Genomic DNA, 21953 nt, shown 5'->3' on the forward strand with positions numbered 1-21953 from the left:
TTTAGGGGTTTCAACCCCTTTTTTCTCGAAAACGTGACGTGATGGGAAGTTTTGGACCCCAGATTCGTGTTCAGCACGAAAAATCCGTTCGGAAACACCAGGTCCCGTCTTATTCGCAAAACCCTTGTAGACCAGTGTTATGCATACTTTGCATAACTTCGCACATCCATTTGTACCAGTGCAATAAAAATGTAACTTAAGAAAATGTGAAGCAAAATCTAAGCTCAACAGATCGCCAAGTTTTTAAAAGTTCTGCTAATTTCTGGGTCATGGAATACATACCAAATACATACGAAATTACAGTTTGAAATTTATGCAAAGTTGTGCGAAGTTATGCAAAGTATGCATAAACAGACCACGAGAATTGTAAACCTAAGCCCCACTTTTTCTTGATTTCAAGCCTCGATTCTTGCACTAGATTACCACCAGATAGTTAATAGCCTTAAGTTCACTCTACCTATTCCGTTTCCGTCTGTTCTAGAACAGTGCAATACCAAATTTTGAGTAAATAAATTAAAGGTACGATCTAGCGGTTGCGGCCTATATATAATATAATAATCCCAATGGTTTTATCCTCCTTTTCCGCCTATCCGCACGAGGGGCACCGAAACCATTATTTTAATTTTTTTCAATTTTGTGCTACGAATGGAGAACTTGTAGTCACGAACAACGGATGCTTTATTGCAAGAGGCTTTTTCATGGAAGCTAGAGATGTGTCATAGGCCATGTTCCAGAGAATAGCCGGTAGTCGCGACACGACAGCACATTAGCTAGGCCGTATATTTTCAGTTTGTTCAATGTGAGTCCGCTAGGATTATGGCGGGATATATGTATAAACTCGTCAGTGTACTAGAGTCCAGTTTCACTTGGTCAGTCGAGCCAAGACTGGACCTCTACCTTTTTTAAAAACAAACCGATGGTCTTTCGAGAGTTGTTGCAGATGGTTTTTTACACAAAGAGCCATCGTTGAATGGTATTTATTTTCGCTTACGTTTTAAGGCACCGTAAATAACGTAAACTTATCCCGGACGCCAAAAGGAGGCGCACGTCTTAGTCAGTCAAGACCAAAACACACACAAATTAAAAGCTTTTTCTGATCGTAGCTGCTCTAAATAAATGCTTCTGGGCTGATATCTACCTATAGTCCTGCCGTTTAAATTCAAAAAGCAATGGAGACATTAGTAGTAGGCACAGAAGATGGATTGCGCATAAGATTTGTGGACATGTGCCTTCCGAAGTTTAACTTCTCACAAAACTTCAAAGTCTTTTTCCCCGACATCTGGTATACTGACAGCTCAAAGACTGACCACGACGTCGGAGCAGAACTCTATGGCATACAACCCAGAGTGCTCCTTTTCACCAGCATGGGGCAAGGTAACTCTGTCTTTCATGCCGAGGTTCATGCCATTGAGCTTTGTCTGAGGTAGTAAATATGTAGAAAGTGGGGCAACCAAAAAACACATCTACATACACTCGGATAGCAGAGCGGCGCTCCTTGCTCTTAAAGCGCACGAGGTCACCTCAAAGCTGGTGTGGGACTGTCACTAACTTTTAGTACTGATCGCATCCAAGAACCCGGTATACCTCTATTTATTTGTATGCAGATGAATATGTACGCAAAAGCAACAAAATAAACTATTCGCAGATTACCACGAAAGGCTGTTAGTTTTAACCAATGCGTTTTGTGGCATTCCTCGTTATTTTTGTCGCCGGATGCAAAAATATAATGGGCATTGTTTTTATTTTATTACGACTGTATGTTTACTAAGTATTTCTTATGCATTGATTTATATATACCTACATTAGAGTGGTCCAAAAATATACAGTAAAATTAACTTTTTGGAATTTTCTCGCTGCAACCCCCAGAACTGAAGACGTCAAAACTACGGAGGCCTGTATTTTACAACGCTTTTATCAACTTGCAATGTTGTGTTCCAGAAACTTTCAATGTTGTGTGTCCGACACCATAAAGCAAAGCTTTGAAAAGCTCCTATAAAAAAGCATAGTGAATAGGGCGAGGTAGATGACATCTAGATGTCGCCCTATGTACTACGTTTGCTACACCGGAAATAGACGACACGCCATTCTTTAAATAAAATAAATTGGTGCTCGTTTGTATGTACATACATATGTAAATGCATGTGTGTGCACCTTTCTATTAATATCGTTGAATTATTTTAATATCTATTGCAAACTTTTATTCAGACAGGACTAAAAAGTAGAAAATAAATAATATAAAAAAAACTTTTGTATGTATGTGGGTATATGAATAACGACCGCTTAAAATCGATTTCAAAGTTCTACTTTCGCTGTAGAAATTTTAGGTCTACGTTATGTAGTTTGACTATTGTCAATTAAATCAAATGCTTTGTATTGCATGCGCTCCACGTTTTTCATTTTCAATTTCATAGATTGTGTATAATGACTTTTGCTAAAATTTCAAAATCAAAAGTTATCAAAACAAATTCTATGGGACTGAGAAGTATTATTTTCTACTTTTTAGTCCATTTATAAAAGCGTTGTATATTAAAAAGTTTTTTTTTTGTATTATTTATTTTATTTTGAAATCGTTTAAAATATAGCCATGAAGTTTTCCATACATTCTAAATGGGGAAAAATAGTTTCGCAGAGTTGCTATAAAATCGTTAAAAAGAATTGATTTTTTTTTATTGAATAACAATATTTTCCTTCGTAAATCTTAAAAAAAAAGTAAAATTATGCTGCACATTAGACCGTAATTCGATTTATGAGCCAAAAAAAGTTCAACTAGTACTATTCAATTTTGAACATTCACTATGAGAGTATTTCAGATTTATAAATTTTTTTCGGCACCACAGCTAATTCAGCTTTTTCTATAACTTTTTTATTTGATGTCCGATTTCTAAAACTGATACATCGTTTTAAGCAATATTTGCGTTTAGAAAAATAATCTCCATGTCAAATTATAACTCTTCGCCGACAAAAAAAAAAGACGAACTCATTTTCATCAAACAGAAGCTTATTTACTACTAGTAATTGTGTAAGAGCTCACTTGTAAGCAAATATTTGATTAAAGTACATCTTTTCGGGATTTAACTTGACTATATCGTGCTCGGCTATTAAGCTTGGCAAATATATAGTTGAGGCGTTCTTCATCATCTTGATTACGGGGTGCCGTTTTCTATAAAAATTATACCTTTCTAGATTGATATGCCAAGATAATATTTTCTGGGGGAAGCATATCGACTTTTTTAATGCCTTTATAGTCATTTATAGAAATCGGACATCAAATAAAGATTTTTTTAAAAAAATCACATTTAGCAGAAATAAAAAATTTTACACTCCGGAAATACTCTCACTGTGAGTGTTCAAAATCGCTTGGAGCGGAATTAACTTTTTTTGTGATACATTAGACTAATGTCTATTTAACAAAAAAATTTTCCTATCGATGTTCAGCAAACAAAGCTTTCTTGAAACGGACTTATAAGAATTAAAAAAGCTAATGATCATCACAGGTTCTATTTAGAGATTTATTTATGTTTGCATATATAATGTAGCGCCGCCTGTGGATATATTTCTTGCACCGATAAGTATATCGGATACATATGTATTCCGAATCTATACTTAAATGCGATTTATAAAAAATACCTCAATCACAGCACGACCCTGCGAGCATATCGCACACCGTCTTCAAAATGGACCTGATAATCCTATGGGCAATGGAGACTTTACCTTAGATTTTTTAACAAATTATAACAAAAATTTGCTCCAGCTTTCGCTGAAAGTTAAATAAAAGCTCTGTGTACATTTTTAGCGCATAATTTCAAAAACACCAAATTTCGAATTGTGCCTCTCTTCAAGACGGTGTGCGATATGTACTTACAAATATGACTGGACGTTCGAAAGACCAATATTCAATGAAAATTGCTTAAGCATTTACTTACTTCCTTTTCTTATGTCTACATAACTAACATACAAATTTCGCATTTCATTTTTAGTGTCCGATGGCTACTACTTGCCACTTGCGACTAGCACTAGTCCATCCAATGGTGCGTCGGTAAGTAGCAGCAGTGTCACGAATGGTGGTGCGGTTGGGGCGCTAAATAGCGGCAATCCGGCAGCATACTCAACGACACCCTACTTCACAACACCTTCCCCGCCACGCGCCAACCCCGGTCTCACGCCACATCATTCCCTGCACGCACACCAACAACACTTACACCACCATCAGCATTCCACGCTGGCCAATAGCCAGGCGAGCGCTGGCGGCGGTGTGCTGCATCAACCGAGCGTGATCCAGCCAACAACGTCCAATGTCAACTATGATCTCTCCTACATGCTGGAGCTTGGCGGTTTTCCACAGCGAAAAGTGAAAAAACCGCGAAAGCCCAAAATCGAAATGGGTGTTAAGAGACGCAGTCGCGAAGGCTCCACAACATACCTGTGGGAATTCCTACTGAAATTACTGCAGGATCGCGAATACTGTCCGCGTTTCATCAAGTGGACGAATCGTGAGAAGGGTGTATTTAAGCTGGTAGACTCCAAGGCGGTGTCGCGACTATGGGGTATGCACAAGAACAAACCGGATATGAATTACGAGACAATGGGACGTGCATTGCGATATTACTACCAGAGAGGCATACTGGCCAAAGTGGATGGTCAACGGCTGGTCTACCAATTTGTGGACGTGCCAAAGGACATTGTGGAAATCGATTGCAATGGAGTGTAAATGTGCGCGTATATGTGCGACGTCAGGCTGGCACAACCAATAGGGAATTCAACACCGTTCTATGGCCTGTACATTCCACTGAGGTGAGTTTGCGATTGCAGCCACTAATTATAATGGGATTCGTAGCTAATCAGAATTATTAAATTTTCAGCACCAATGCATCACCTACAACTACAAGTAAATTAAGCGGATTTCTTGGAATGTACAAAGCAACGCAAATGCTCGAAATCTCAGTAAAAATTTCGGGGTATATAAATATATATACATATGTATGTACATTTACACATGTATGTTTGTGAGTATGAATATACGCGGTGAGCAGCAGTTTTATACGAAGTAGAATGCATACTGTAAAGAATTTGTATTTATTAGCTCTTTTTAATGTTAATACTAGTTGAGGAGAAACAATTGTGTGTAAGTAAGGCTCGCTAAAATCAAATTGTATATTTTAGATACACAATAATATAGTACTACATATATAGTATATTAAATAAATAAATAAAAAAAATAGTTATATTTATGTTTAAGAGAAAAGAATATGTTGAAAATACAGTGTTGTAATATTTTAAAATTGTTATTAATTATTAGTAAAATTAATGAAATGACCAGAGGGTCGTTTGTATGTATGTAAGTGTAAACCTTTATATAAATTGTATGTATACATAATATGTATGTCTAGCTAAAGCATATAAATACTATTAATTTGTTTTTGTTGCTTATTTTATAGTAAACTCTAAAAAATATATAAATACACATTAATATACTATAATATTATGTTATGTAAGTCATGAATGTTGAAATTTATTAACTCTAGTTTTGCTGTCCGCAAATTAGTAATTATATCTAAATATGTACATATATACCTAACCTAAGTACAATTTCTTGATTTATTTTTTCTGTTTGCTTTTTTTTTTTGTTTTTTTTTTGTAAATTTTGAATAGAAAGCAAAAACAACAACAACAAAGTCCACTGTTCATAGATAAGAAGAATAATTTCACGCCCCAAACCAGCTCAAGCAAGAGCCGTGTGGCCAAAATATGCATAGATATGACAGTGTACCCTTTACCGTATCGCTACCAATATGAAAGAGAGGTTTTTTTTGCGACTTGACGGCCTTGCTGTGTCCTAATAATATTGCACAACATGGCAGATCATTTTAAGAGATAATTTTGAGAAATATAGATCTCTTCAATATCGTAAAAAAGTTCAAAACATACTGACACTTTTAATTTTACGGTAACTACGAGTACATAAATAGGTGTATTTGAATTTCAGTCGGGTAGGAATTGAGATATGTAATTGATTTTGATTTGATGAAGGAAGTAATTTATGTGGGTCAACAGGATACTAAATTAATATGTGGTGGCTTGAATGTAAATAGGGAAAAGACATATTAGAAATTGTTGGCTATTTTTATTTATTTAAAATACTTTAATAATCTTTTTTTTTCAAACCAACGAATTTTAACAAATATTGATCAAAATTTTAGACTTTTTAATCAGAAATTTTTAGATTTTTTTTAGTATGCAGTTTTGCAGGCCATTAAATTTTAGTATCACAAAGTGCAAGTTTGAAGTAGCTTGGATTAACCTTTGATTTTTTTCAATGTTTGTTCGCACATTTTCTTCCATACGAAGTATGTTCAACTATTTTATTTATATGGAAAAAAGGAGCAACACCTTCCACAAATAAAATTGCCAAAAGTCAATGGTTAGTCCTAACAGCTTAAATTTAGCATTTTTTTTTTACTAAAACTTCATGGGCTACAAAACTGCGTGCTAAGTATGTTTCTAAGGGCTGTTCCTCAAGGGGACTTTAAAATTTATCTGTCCATTAAACACAAAATGTTTTTTCTAAAAAATGATTTTAAAGGGTAGATACATTTAAAAACCTACTTGAGAAAACGGCACTAGGAAATCTAGTTAAAAAGCTCAAGACTTTGAAGAAACTTTGTCTTATTTCGCCAATTTTTTTACAAAGCTTAAAATTGTGACTTACATGTTTTTTACTAGTTAACGAGCTACACTTTCATAAAAAAATAATAAAAATTAAATAATCGTAAGGGAAATAGCCAAAGGATGCTAAAATGTATCTTCTCTATTCATATTTTCGCCACTGTAAAAAACTCATAAAACTGTTCATAAAAAACCTGTTTTTTTTCAACGAAATTTTACACCTTGAAATCGGGTTACTAATAAAATAAAGTTAGGAAACAAATTCGGGTTTGGCTTTTTTTAAAGCCCGACAAGGATAAAAGTTTTCATGACTAGATGGGTTTGTTACAAACTTTTTCCACGACCCAGCCTAACGTAACCTTCTCTGCTGCGTTCTGAATGCCAGCAGGTATTCACTTAAACTGGAAATCTTGAAAATCTCGAAAGTCTACACATATGTTGTATGTAGAGTCAACTACCAGAGCAAGGTTTTGTATGAGTTTTACAGTTTTTCAAGTTTAGGGAAATACTCGAAAAATATGACGGCAAATTCATATAAACGTGTATATGCCTCGCAACAGCGTAAAACTCGTAAACTTACTTAATTTTGTATGAAAACGCGGTTTATTTACAAGCTGTACACGCTTACGAGGCATTTTCCGCCAAACCTGTCGTCTAATCGGGCTCAGCTAGAACAAAGCCTGGCCAGTAAGAGACGAGGGAACGTTTGAATTTTTAAGCATGACATTAGTACAAATTATACATGCATACATGTGTATATGAAATATTAATGAAGATATATACATACATGTGTGTGTGTGTTCAAATATAAGACGAGGGCGTACACAAGCTTCAGCAAAAATTTAAGGTAAAAATTATTACTTGATTTGGGCCCGACGCACTTTTCTTGGTAAAATAATGTAATGGTAATGAAACCGTTATTCAAAAGCGTTAAACATAAATAAGGTATGATAGGTGAAAAGATTAATGTGATAAACCGTGATATTGGATTTTAAATTAAACTAAACAGAAGGCAATAATTGGAACTGGAAGAAATTTACGTTAGCTTGACTATGTGTGTAGAGAGGAAAGTGTACTTGAGTAGTAAATTATACAAAAAAAAAAAAAAAACATTAGCCTTTTATGTTTAAAAACGGTAAAAACTATCTGGTAAGGCTGGGCGTTGCTATATGTAATTACATGCAACGATTTTTTGAATAAATTGAACTTGCTATAGTTGTTGTTGTTGTTTTTGAACTTCTAATGCTGGCGAATTACCTTTATTATATTCCCTTATTCAACATCTTCTCGAAGTTTTCATTATTTTGAGTCAAAATTTGCATAATATTGTACTCAAGTATTTTGTATTTGCCGCAAAAGTACCGTCAAATGTCACTGCCGCATGCAAAAATAGCAGTAAATTTAATCTTTAAAAGTAACACATTTTTTTACACAAAACTTCCAAACTAGTGCAGGACCAAGTCCTGTGGCCACTGCCCGAATGTGCAATTTACATATATTTTTTTATTAAAGTAAAATGATTAAAAAATTCAACTTAATAATGTTAGTATTGTTTAAGTTCTAAAATGCAACAGTAAAATCAAGAAACCTATATGTATACATGCTCATTAACCAAAAGTGTTTTTTTTTGTTTCTTTCTGAAATTGTCATAAAAATTGTATGAAACTTGTCCTGGATTTTTCATAACTTTTTTATTTTTCAAATTTATACTATTTTTGTTTTAGCATGTGTGCATACAAATAAGTTGAATACATATATAGTTTTTTATTGTGACAACTTTTTCTTATTTAAAAATAAAATTATTATTTTAATTAATTTGCGTTTTATTTGAATTTATTTAAAGCACTACACATCAATGGTATATCCCGTTGAATATGAAGTACTTCTCTTGAGTGAAATATAGCATAATTAACTACACACACTTTCATATATGAAAACAGAAATTAGTAAAATGGAAGAGATGGAATGAATGTAGTTAAAACAAATTAGCAAAAAATAAAATGAAAATAAAAACTAAGAACTCGGCGGACAGTTTTCATAATGTCTTGAACAATGAAATGCGAATGAGCGAAAATAATTGTCCAATTGTTCACACACATGGCACTAATTAGATTTTTCAATCTTCACATAGTACATTACATAACAGGCAACCCGGTAGTTAGAGCGGTAAGTGAAATTAAGTTTGTCGTCATGGAAATCAATAAGAAAATACCTCCCGATTTACGCTACGATCAATACATATGTACAAGTTTTTCAATAAATAACATAATACATACATATTTAAAATTCATACAAGAGATAGAAAATATATATATGTATATATATATATATATATATATATATACAAACATTAAGAGATTTTAACTAAGTATTTTAGAAATATAGTTGATAAATTGATAGATTTCCAATATAAAGATCACAAATATATAAAGATATTGTACATATATATATACTTATATATATATGTATGTATAGTAATGCATATGTTATTAAATGAATACGTACTTATAGTAAATAAAAATCCCATATAATAGAAAATAAGTACATAAATGGGGAAACCTCAGTTTTGAGGTTTCAAAGTTATTAAAGTTTGCTTTCATTTAGAATTGTGAATTAAAAAGCAAAAAGCTCAGCATCTAAGCATACACACATTCGGACATTACCAGAGAGAGTTATTATTATAGGATGCAGTACCCACTTTTACATTGTTCATAAATACATATACGCATATTTATATTAGTTATTCGCAACACATCTGCGCAACCTGCCCTTTTGTTCAACTGATTAAGTTAAGTGACTTTTTGACCAGTTTTGGCTACTTTTCTTTTGTTTATTTAATGTTAGATAATATTTTTTTTATAAAAGTCTAGCACATTATACAACCAGCACCACATAAATTCACATTTCCAGCTTCGTACAAAAATTACGACAATTCAACAAACTTTCCAATTGCTCCCAAAAATTTAAAACTTTGTATTCCGATTTTTTTTTTAATGTAGATATGCAGTTTGCCCATTAAATTTTATTTGGCTAAAATGGTATATGTATTTTTATTTTTTTGCTGACGGTGTTATGCATTTTCTTGATAATTTCTTTTGTATGGAAGAAAAAGTATTGAAATCGAACGCACGTCCATGGCGTATGACTAACATTCCCATTCCATCTGAATAACTCATACGTCATGTACGCACATTCTATGTTAACTTTTCCGTGATAAATGTTAGATCCAATGGGAATTCGCCATTTTGAATTTTTAAAATCCGACAACAGATTTTTATTTCAGGGACCCCAAGAAGTATCCTTTCATTTCATTTGTTAGGTTTTGTAAATTTTATTAATGATATAATTTTTCACCTTTGTATTGCCCCAATTTTTGGATATACATAGCTCTGTTCCGGTTGACATGCAACGTGCCATATATACGCTACGTAATTATCGTAAACAAAACAAACAATTTTTTTAAAAATCATCCCTTAAAAAAAAACAATTGAATAGATTGGTTTGAAAATAAAGTGACCGTCTTCGAAATATCGATTCTCGAGAAAAAAAATAACGTTACGGTTTTTTAAATACCCATCAATTTTTTTACGAATTATTTCGTTTTCAAAGCACTTTTGTAATACAGATTCGAAAAGAAATTCTAATCCGTATTTCTATAAAATTTTCAAATCATTATTATAAAGTGTTGATTTCGAAAAACACACACCTATTGATTTTCGTGAAAATGTTTTCTATAAAACTGTCACTCATTCCGCAACTTTTAAGCCTAGTACGATAATGCTATAACAAATTGATCTATTTTTTCTAGTTTAAATGAGTTAAAAAAAAATATGAAAACACTACGTTGTAGAGCAAGAGCGTCTCTACATAAATAATTGCGTTGGGAAGTATTACGAAGTATAGTGACGCACTTCGTCGGGTGTGTCGAGGGTATTTGCCCAAACTTCCGCGTCATACAGTGACACCGACTTGAGGAATGTGGTTAAAAGTCGCCTAGTTCTGCATATCCTATTTCAGACCACGTGCATTTTTGTCAAAGCGCCGCATGTTTTTGCTGCTTTTGGTATTCTACGAAGCAAATGTAGCGACTCATTTAACTTTAGAAGTCAAATACAGTGAAACCTCCCTTGGGCGGACACTCACCGTCAATCATTTTTTGTCCGCCCAAGAGAGGTGTCCGCTTAATGGAGGGGAAGCCTATTTTAGAACTTTTTAATGTTTTAATTAATTGAATAGTCACTATTTCTTATTTGAATAAAAGATATTGATATTACATCGTTCAAACAAAAATGTGCATGTATTTTTTCAAAAGTGCACATTTCATTTATGTGCGTAAGTACATATTCAGTAATAACAAAATAAAAATAAATATTACATTTTAGTCCATAAACTACATAAAATCATAGATTCATTACATAAATAACTGGGAAATTGTCGATTGACGTAAGTTTTATTTTAAATTTTTTTCAGTGTCAGTACCTTTTTCATCAATAGTTTTCATGTTTTTATCAGTCTCCAAGGGTTTCTGACAATTCAAATAACGAACCTAAACCACTGCGCAAACCAAACTAAATGTGTGCATAACAATCACATTTTGTGCGGGAAGTCCCCTTTTTCCATTTAGTAGTCCGCCTATGAGGAGTTCGCGTCCGGTCAACGGAGGTTTTTGTTTGATTTGTTATGAAAAGAAATCTTAATGTCCGTTGATAAGAGGTTCGCGTCCGCCCAATAGAGTTTTTGTGTCAATTTTATGCAAAATAACTGTCCGCGTCCGGCCAAGAGAGTGTCCGCTTAAGAGAGAGTAATTTGTTCCGAAATTTATACTTAAAACTTGGTATAGGGAAAAAATGTCCGCCCAAGGGAGGTGTCCGTCTAATAGAGGTGTCCGTTAGGAGAGGTTTCACTGTATTCGTGTTTTTTTCTGCCTGTCACAAGAATAAGTTCGATTTTGCTCTCAGCTAAGGTAATTTCCACTGAATCCAGCCATTCTCCTGACAGTGGACACCTTTAAACTACTATATTATCTTCATTCGGTCCATTGGGTAGCAGTACTCCATCATGTTTTGTATAGGGTGTTTCATCTAGACCTTATTTTTTTATTTTAAATAAAGCACTTAAAACTGAACTGGATGTATGCACCTTTTTTATCAACCGAAAGAAAGATATCTGACACCGCTCCATGATAACGACCTTTTTATTCTCTCTATACTTTTCTTGGGTTTATGTGAAGTCAGAAGCCTTCGTCGAATGAAATTATTTTTAAAAAGTAAAAGTCTGATAATTTTATTTCGGGTAACAATAAAGATGCCGATTCACGGTTCGGTTTTAAGCATTTTATTTCAAATTAAAAAAGGTCTATAGTTTAATCGCTTAGGTTGTTACAGCGCAAATAAGGAAGGAGAAGAATCGAGTCAATAGCGACCGCCGTAGTCGGGAGGTTAGAGATACGTACTGCCACTCGATTAAACGGAGGGAATAAGCTTTAGTATTCGCTGTTTGTCAGATTAGAAATTCAACCAGATCTAGAAGCGTTATCAGGTTCGAGCTACTTGTTGCCTTACGGGCCTCCTCCTTTGAAACGATTGAAATATTTTGTCTAGGTTGCTGGAATAATGGACTTTTGTAGAAATGGGGTTAAAGTGTAAATGAAATTAAGCTAATATCCGTCGAAATATGACTAAAATGGACTTGAAAAGAAGATAAAAGCTCAGTTCTTGAATTGCACCTGTATGAACTTAGTAGACTTATATACATATCGCACACCGTCTTCAAAAGGGGCACAACTCAAAAGGACACGTTTGTCAGAAAATGCAAAAAACTATTTTTTAGCACATGATAATAATATGACCAAAGGAGACATTATCTTAGGTTTTTAAAGTAATTGTTACAAAAGTTTGCTCCAGATTTTGCTGAAAGGTAAATAAAAGCTCTTTGTACATTCTTAGCGCATAATTTCAAAAACACCAAATTTTGAGTTGTGCCTCTTTTGAAATGCAGACAGCGAAGTTATATTATCTAAAGATTATTAAATCAATTAATTTAGCTCCAAAATAACCAAAAAGAAATAATCTAGGTGTTTGATTTGATAATTCAATTCATGATTCAATTGAATTTTTGGATTTCCTTTTAAACCGACCTACACAAAAATGAGGAGGTTATCAGTTCGCCGGAATATATATATATATTTAATTTTTTATGTATGTTACCGCATAACTTGCATCGAAAAGGTAATGTCTCAGAGGTGGTCACATACTAATCTGGTTTATATCTGATCATCGGATCATGAAATATATTTATATGTATGGGAGTATAATGTATTGTGGAACGATTTTCCGTCATTCGAGAACGAAAAATGACACTGAAGATGGCACAACGCCGAAATCAGTTTGTCTCAAAACCGAATTTGACAAGCGATGACGGAAAATCGTTCCACAATAGATAATAGCTCTGATCCAATACTTTTCGTGAAAAATCCTTTAAAACTGTCAAACAAAAAAATTACTCTCTGAAGTGAGAGTAAAAAGTGAGTAACAACAAAAAGTACGGGAACCAAAAAACCATTTTCCTGTAAAAAGTTAAACCAGTGATTGCTTGACACTTTTCATGATTTTACCAGAAGAAAAAGTTCGGATAAAATCTTGCAACTTCATTCTCTACACAACTCTCCAATAGTCGCTCTCATTTACAGGATTTTGGAGTACGGGAACATTTTTCCTGCAACTTCCTGCAAGTTCGTGTAAAATCCTGTAAGTTCATGGAGTACTGTATCAGAGCTAATATGTAACTCCATTTAAACGAACACGGAAAAGTCGTAGATTTTCCTATTTACTACAACAATCAATAACTCAAAACCTTTTAGGTAGTTTCAAAGCAGATGTGTAGTTTTATTTTAAGTGGTATCGCTGACATGAAATATTTGACATTCTCCTACATTTCATATAAACACTACTACTCTGTTTTTAAATAGTCTGTGCAAATATGAAACCCATGAGTACTTATAGGAATCGGTATCAAACTCAATGAAAAACTTGTAATTTGTGCATCATGATACAATGTGAATTTTCTAATGAATAGCAAAAACCAAATAATCAATTCTTTGACAAATAAAGAAAAATCTGTGAATTATTTAAAATTGAATGCAAATACCATAAATATGTATACAAAAAAGTTACATATTCGTTTTTTATAAGCAAAGTTCACCTACATTCCGATTACATAAAGCAGTTCAAATCAATGAAACTTCAAATTTCAATTACTATATAAGGACATGCATACATACATTCACACATATGTACATATATGTATGTACATACATATATTGTGAATATACAAAAATGCATGTGGTATGTGGGTTATATCAAAGTATTATACATTTTTATAATAAAGCGCAATCAAACCGAAATTTCGTATTATAAATTTTACGAAATACACATAAATACGCGTACGTATAGTAAATAAATGATTGTGTAATTCCAGTGATGAATATGCAACGTTTTAGCAAATTTTTTGTATGTTTCATCTTAAAAATAAAAAATTATTTTATAAAAGTGTTCGCGTTTTTTTTTATTATATTGAGATAATTATAAAGGTAAGTAGGAAAACTTGTGGAATTAAGTTATAAAATTAAAACAAATATACATTGGACCAAATTAAAAAAAAAATATATATATATACATATATTTGTTCCCCGTAAACTACGGTGTACTACTTTCAGAAAGGTGAAGAGAACAGCTATTAAAACTTCAGTCCTGACATAGTGAGTTTTGTATATCCCAATTTTGTCGCTCAATCTGTTGTCGAGTTACAATACTCAGAAATTAAATACTCAGTTCTCCCCATGGAAAACATATAATCGCAATACTTTTAGGGCTGGTTTCTCCAACTCAACTTGACTTAGTTAAGGAAATTTTTTTGACTTAGTCAACCAATCAACAAACGTATTTGGGCAAAAGAGAAGGCACGCTCCTGATGTTCACACTCGCTATAATTATAACGTGTTGTCTCTTTTTACAGATTTACGTTCTTTGCATATACATATAATATTCTTTCGAAATTCAAAGGTCGGTAGATTGCCCACTAGAGTCCTAAAAGAAACAAATACTCTATTCATAAATTACCCGGCGCAAGTATTAAATATATGTTTTTCACCTTTCCGAAAGCTCCCGCTACATGGTTAGCCAGGGTGCATAAATTTTGAGTAAATTAGTGTCCTTAAATTTCGTAATATTTCAAAACATTTCTGAAATTTACCGTTATATGAAAAGCGCCCGTAATTTTAGTCCGATTTCAATAATACCGAGATACATATGTGTGATCATAAGTGGGCGGTGCCACGCCCATTTTCCAAAATTTTATCATAAACTTATTTCTTCGTAAATAATTGTTGCAAGCATCAATTTTTAATAAATAAGCTTTAATATTTACTGATTTATCGAAGATTTCATATTTCTCTAAATTACCGTTATATGGGATGTGGGCTTGGTTATTGGCCGATTTTAAAAATTTTCAGCAGTTTGGTATATTGTACCAAAGCCAACAACTTTTCCAAGCTTGGAAGAAATTGGTGCAGCGGTTACCAAGATATATACATTGATAGTTGACGATTTTATCGATAATTGTGTTAAATGACAGTCCCTTTTTTAATTTGAAATGTCCCTTTTTCACTTTTAAAAATTTTTGTTGCAAAATATCCTTCAAATAGGGAAATTACCCACAATCTGGCATCACTGCATGAGCGTGTGATTTGTTGTTGCTAACGGTACATCAAATACTCACGCAACAACAACAAACACACGCTCGTCCAGTTACACTTACGCCGGATACAGCGAATACAAAGAAGCGCGAATTCCACTATTGTGAAATTTTATGCGGTTCATATAAAGGTATAGCCATAAATCATACACTCAAGCATATCTTACCCGGGTGATAAGTGACCTTGAGGCGTATGGTTTGTGTTTAATGTATTTATTTGTATCTAAGCGGGGGAAAATATCCCGGTGATAACGCATTTAGAGATAACTAGAAGAAAGACCTCTAAAGATACGTAAGTACATGCATAAATTTGCACCAAATATGCATACATATGTATGTGTGTACATAAATTGATAATTAGTGGAAAGCTCATATGCATACACCAACACACATATGATATCCGGTGAATTCCGTTTAAGCTAAGCACATCGAGATTTCAATATTGGACATCTTGTTTTAGATAGGCAGATCTAGCGGCTATCAAAGATATTGAGTTTGAAATACTGTAGGCTTATTGAGCTGTAAGCCGCGGTGCACATTAGAGCGATACGATAGGCGATACGATACGCGATACGATACGCGATACGATATGAAATGCGCGCAGTGCACATTAGGGAGATGCGACATGCGATGCGACATGCGATACCATTTTGTGATTTTGTGACACAAACTTTTGTGCCCTTATAAGCTTGTTAATGAGTTAAATGAGTTGCTTCTCAACCGAGTTTAGACCTTTCGAATGATGGGTCTATGTTTATATCTATAAACTTTTAAAAAATTTAAGAAAAAAGTATGTTTATTATCGAGTAAAACTGTTTATTTTTACAAATGAGATATTCAAATTTTCATGACAAATTATTTCAGAATATTGCGTTCACTACAAGGAGAAATCGGCGAAAGCTGAATTGAAAAAAAGGTTAAGCAACAATTTTTGAGTTGTATAGGTTGAATAACTTTCCCCGATTTTTTAAAGTAAAAATCACTATATATTAAATGTTAATTTTGCATCAATGAAGGAGTAGTATAGTTGCTTTATAAAATTGTGCGTGAAAACTTTGCCAAATTTGAAAAAAAGACGAAAAAATTAACACAGAAAATACACACGGATCTCTTAAGTTTTCTAAAAGTTTATATATATACATATAGCATCGAAAGGTCTAAACTCTGTGGCTGCGTTTCTTTATACATTCCAGATAATCCCATTTCACAGCGAGAATAAACAGAATGTGTTTGAAATATACGTTAACATATCATCACGGAACGTTCTAAAGAATAAGTAAACGAAAAGGTTTATTCCAAACGTAATAAAATAACACTCAAGAAAAAAACATATAAAAATATAACGAACAATCAAAAATAATTACCTACATACATACATACATATTCTTTTAATGGTAAATGAGATGATTATTTCTTAATTGTTCCTAAGTACATTGATTGCTGTTTATTTGAATATTTGAAACAAAATAGTTAATCATTAACATTTAAACAAACACAAAATCAAAAATAAATGGGTTTAAAATTATTGGATTCTTTAAATTTATTTTTAAAGATGTGAAAACAAAGGCAAATAAACCATCTCGAAAAATATTCTTTCGTGCATTTACCTTTGTCCTTGACCTCAGACGCTATATTTCACCATGCCAAACCAGTCATGTCTGTTCTACAGTAGTTTTTTTTTCGGTATAGTTCCATAAACATGTTTATTTTTGCCAACAGGAAAACAGCTCATCAAAAACAACTGGTAGGAACTTTCACAAATCACAAACTTGAATTTGATGGTCTGAAAGTTAAAAATTATAAAATCCAACTAATTAAACTTGTTAGAACTAAGTAGTTATTCGTTTAACCAACAAACTGTGTCAGGATAACACTTTGTGATGAGTTTTCGTACGTTTTAAAGATTACACTTTTGAATGTAAACAAAAATTCAATCAGCTGTTTGTCTAACTTGCAAGTTTCTGCAAATTTTCTGTTCGCGTACTATTCTGGATATGTTTCTCTTATGAGAGAACAGACAACATTTCGCCGGAATTTTGCTTTTGGATGCTTGTTACTGGAGATGTTTAACGAACGTACCTATAGTCAACACCACGTTTTCCCGCTTCAAAAATAAATAGAAATTTAATCGAGCACTTTATTCAGTATCAAGTATCCTCTTAAAAAATTCTACCCGAAACGGAATGAGCACCGAAACTATCTAGATACCATACCCGAATATTGAAAATAGCAAATTTTCTTTTCTACTATTAGAAGCTCCATCAACAGGTCCTAAAAGAGAGGTAGCTGTCTGTTCAGTGGTGATTTTCGACCTTACATTCTGGTAACTTTGTACTCAAGAAGATTTCCAATGACTCCCCGGCCGACTCTGTCCATGGCCGCGTCGTAATATATGTTAGATAAGAGTGTATGATATCCTAAATAGACTCACAAAATATCTTCCTGGAGGCCTCCCTGGCGTATCGACTCCCTTACCTGCTTTCGACACTTTGTAAACTCTCGAAGACCTTATATAGCCAGTATGCCAGCGTCAAGCTCATTTCTGTTCAATTCTAGAATACAATTTTGTAGAATATATAGATTTCAGTTTATTTTGCTATGATTTCATACATGAAGTAGACCCAAGGCACATTAAACAGGTAGTATCAGTAGAGCAAAAACAACATTTGCGTGTATTTTGTTGTTGCTTCTGGTATCGAAAGTGTCAAAAACTGTTCTGAATTTTTTCTTCTAAATCAAAGCGTGCCATGTGAAATACAAAAACTTATAAAAAATAAAAAACTGAAATTGGAAAAAATAAAAATTGATGCAACTTTCTTTCCTAGTAAATTTGTTTGCTTCTCGAAGCATTGATCCATCCTTTGCAAGGCCCAGTAATCAGCGGTTGTGCTGCCGAGTTGGGCGAACGTTCCAAAAGCAGCTATTCAATCGCTTGTTTTGTATGGAAACAGGTTTCACATGCAAATGGATTTTAACAATTCAGAATTTTTGTGAGAAAAAATTAAAAATATTTGACATTTTCGAGACCAAATAATTTGAAAATAAATCAAATCAGCTGCTCTACTGATACTACCTGTTCAATGTACCTTGAGTAGACCTATTCGCTACGATATTCAATTCAAACATTATACGACGGTGGTGTGAGAGTACCGCTGTAAAATAGGTTATAGCTGTCATTAGTGAGCCTTTTATCTTCTAGGTTCCTGAAGATATGTATATCGATGTCTCCGAGACAGCCTTACATTGTCTAAGATTTTCTTGAATCATACTCATCGAGATCTCTTTTACGCCTCCCAACGACCAGTTGCCGTCCTCGAGAACATTATCGTTGGAAACTTCCCTTGGGCTTGCATTACCCAACAACCGGCTATCGTAAGGGTATTCTTTGTTAAGTCTTAGAAGGTATAGAGAGCTTTGAGCACTATATAAAGGCTTTTCCGCGTGAATGAGAATCCAGCCATTCCTAAGGATTCCAGCGTTTCGCCGCTGTAGTAAGCGGACCATTTAAGCCATGAACCAACTAAACAGATCACCTAGCACGGCAATCGTGTATTTGTAATTGCATTTGAGAAAAAAATAATAGTTGATACCGGTTGTTTCATTCACATGGTGGCGAAACAATTACGTCACTGCGAAAAAAAACTCTTTTCTCACACGCCGTCCTAGGTGATGATCTTTATTCATTCGTTCATGCATTTAAGGTATCCGTGGTCATCTCCGTCAGCCAAATGCCATCATTGGGTGTTCTGGGTACATCTACTAGACGAAATCAAGCTTGGGTATGCGTTTGCGTAAGGAGCACCATTCATTCAATTCATTATATATTGTATTCTTATAATTTGCTTGCATCTGTGCATCCTTATCACAGTAGGTTTTTTTCACACGCCTTCCGGTGCTGCTTCGGTAATTAGAGCGTAAAAATTAGTTACTCTCTCACAAATGTCAAAAATGTGTCAACCCGTTCCAAAAGTGCGCAGAGCGTGAGGAACGCAAAAAACTCTTTTCGTGCCCGGAATGAAGAAATAAGTTCTATACAATGATTTTATGAGTATTTATTTTATAGAGCTAATAAAATTAGCAAATACCTACAGTTCTGAACCTTTAGTGCTACTTTCAATTTTTGTATTTTACAAAATTTGCTGTCGGATGTAAACAAACAACGGCGGTTTTTGCAAATTGACTCCTTGCAACATTTCTGCCCGGAATAAAAGTCCGGGCTGGTTCGGGCACGAAGAAGAAGACATTTACGATCCAAAAACGGAAGGTATTCGCTATCTATTACCCATTTTTCTAGCGTGAGGAACGCTTTCTGGGCTGTTTTGGGCATCCGCGGGTATCCGCGGGCTCGTGTGGAACAAGCCTTTTGTGTTACTCGAACACGAAATTCGAAATTAAAAACCAAATTAACGAAAGATGAAAAGAAAAAAGACTCTGGAGGACTTTTACGCAATTCAATGCAACCACGGTTAAATACCGAATCGGGATTAAGTTCACCTAATAAGGCATTTGCATCAGTTATAGTTTAGAAATAAAAGAGACTGGTACTTTGGCTTAAAGCGTTTCTGAACTGAGGATTTTTTACTTGCCGAAAAGCACTGAAAGTTATAAAAATTTAATATTTTAACAAGCGAACATGTGTTACTTCACCTCTTGATCGGTAATTTGTACAAACTTTCATTCTAAAGTAGAAATTATTGTGAAAGAAAACAGACCTAATATGCAAACGAATCGGTTTTGCTCATGTTCGAAAAATCGAGTACCGATAGAATTTTACGACACGCTGGTATCGGTTTTCAATTCCGAGTTGGATTCTGCGATATTGCTTATTGGGTAGGTTCAGAAGGCGCAGAAGTTGAGCGCAACCGTTGCTAAAAAAATCAGTGATCGTAATGCGTCTTCTGAACGTCTTGATACATTATCATTATAGTATCAAAACACACAACGTGTTGTCTCAAATGATCAGAAAAACGTTACGATCATCTAACACGCAATTGTTCAGTTGATCAGAAGTACAAAACAACGCGTTCAGAAGGTGCAATCGCAACAGCTACTGAGCTATTGCGCCTTCTGTACGTGCCCATTGTCAGCCACTTTAAACACAAAATTTAAATAAAATTAGTCATTAGGTTCATTCCTTATCTTTTTGGACTAAAATCTGAAAAGTGTCAAAATGCCAGAGCGTAAGCAAAATGCGCTCACTAAAAGAGAATAACAGGAAAAGTAAAGGAACGCAAAAAACCAAATTTTTAGTCCAAAGAATGGCAACAACAAAACTAACGTCAAATAAGAACAGAAATGTATGTACAAAACACATTCACACAAGTACAAGCACAATAAACACTTGCTATATCAATTATTTTTTGCCTCCTTCCAATTTCAATTCATTTCTTTTACTTTTTAGATTATTCTCACTTTTAGCGTACTCTTTAATTTCCGTTAATTTAAATTCAGTTGAGTTTGACACTTTTCAGGATTTTGAAGGAAAAAATTCTTCTGACTAAATCTGACTACTTCGGACTGATGAGAGTCACTCTCACCGACTGTTGCTCTCTCATTTTTGCTGTCATTTCCGAGTTAAGGAACGCTTTTTGGACTAAATCTGACTACTTCGGACTTTTTCTGACTATTTCTGGGAGATAAGGAACGCTCCTATTAAAATGCTTTACATCACGTTTTGGATTTTAATTAACTCTTCGTTTGTCAAATATGAAGTGCAATCCCGTATTCCTCGGACTCGGGCTAGTAAAACTGTCAAAAAATAGAAATTCTCTCAGAGCTAGAGAGTAACATTGAAAAGTACGGGATCGCTTTCTAGTAAAAAATGGTAACTTCTGTCAACTTCAACATAACCTCCAAATTTTGGTTGTAAATTTTTGCTTATTTTGTATGTAAACACACTCAGCTCACACATGTAGATAACCAAAAATACTTTCAAATTCATTAGAATCCACTTAAACAAGTAATTAAATACTTTTCAACAAGAATTAGCGGACTGCACTTTTCTTTTGTTTACAATTTGGTTGCCAAACACACTACAGCTGATCGTTTGACACATTTACCAGAATTTACCAGCAAAAAATTCTCGGACTAAAGTATTTACACTCTTTTTTGTCCTCTCAATACGGGATCGATTTCCAGTAAAATCTGACTATTTCTGACTATGTAGTCCGGACTCGTACGGGATCGCAACTATTATGCTGCTTGTGACGTAAACCAATGCTCAGCTGACGAACCCGCTTTCAAACACTTTTTTCAAAAGCAATTACACGGTATTTTGAAATTGGTTCATGCAAACATCCCGGCAGTTGGAAATGTAAATCTTGTACACAAAGGTCAATTTATTAATCATTGCCGGAACACATCGAGTGTACCAAGCGTTTGGCTATGGAAAAACTAAAAATGCAAATCGATAGTACATTTTACGCTGATTTCAACTATAGCATAACTCCTTACTTTGAATTCAAAAATTATAGTTTAAAAAACTAAAACCTCGCTATTATAATTTCAATTCCTACTGTCATCAGGTATGTAACTTGAGA

General features: G+C 33.9%; 1 protein-coding gene across 2 annotated transcripts in view; it reads left to right on the forward strand.

Moving 5' to 3' along the window:
- Positions 1-5220, forward strand: part of LOC118746234 (ecdysone-induced protein 74EF-like) — a 392873-nt gene extending 387653 nt beyond the window's left edge. For both annotated transcript variants that reach the window (XM_036480063.1, XM_036480064.1), the window contains 2 exons: positions 3978-4791; positions 4860-5220. In XM_036480063.1, coding sequence (XP_036335956.1) covers positions 3978-4708 — 731 coding nt within the window. In that variant the 3' untranslated portion in view covers positions 4709-4791; positions 4860-5220. The remainder of the gene's footprint in view (positions 1-3977; positions 4792-4859) is intronic.
- The last annotated feature ends 16733 nt before the right edge of the window (positions 5221-21953 follow it).

This window comes from Rhagoletis pomonella, unplaced genomic scaffold (assembly GCF_013731165.1).
Source record: "Rhagoletis pomonella isolate Grant_MI unplaced genomic scaffold, Rhpom_1.0 Rhpom_scaffold_00010, whole genome shotgun sequence".
NCBI lineage: Eukaryota > Metazoa > Arthropoda > Insecta > Diptera > Tephritidae > Rhagoletis > Rhagoletis pomonella.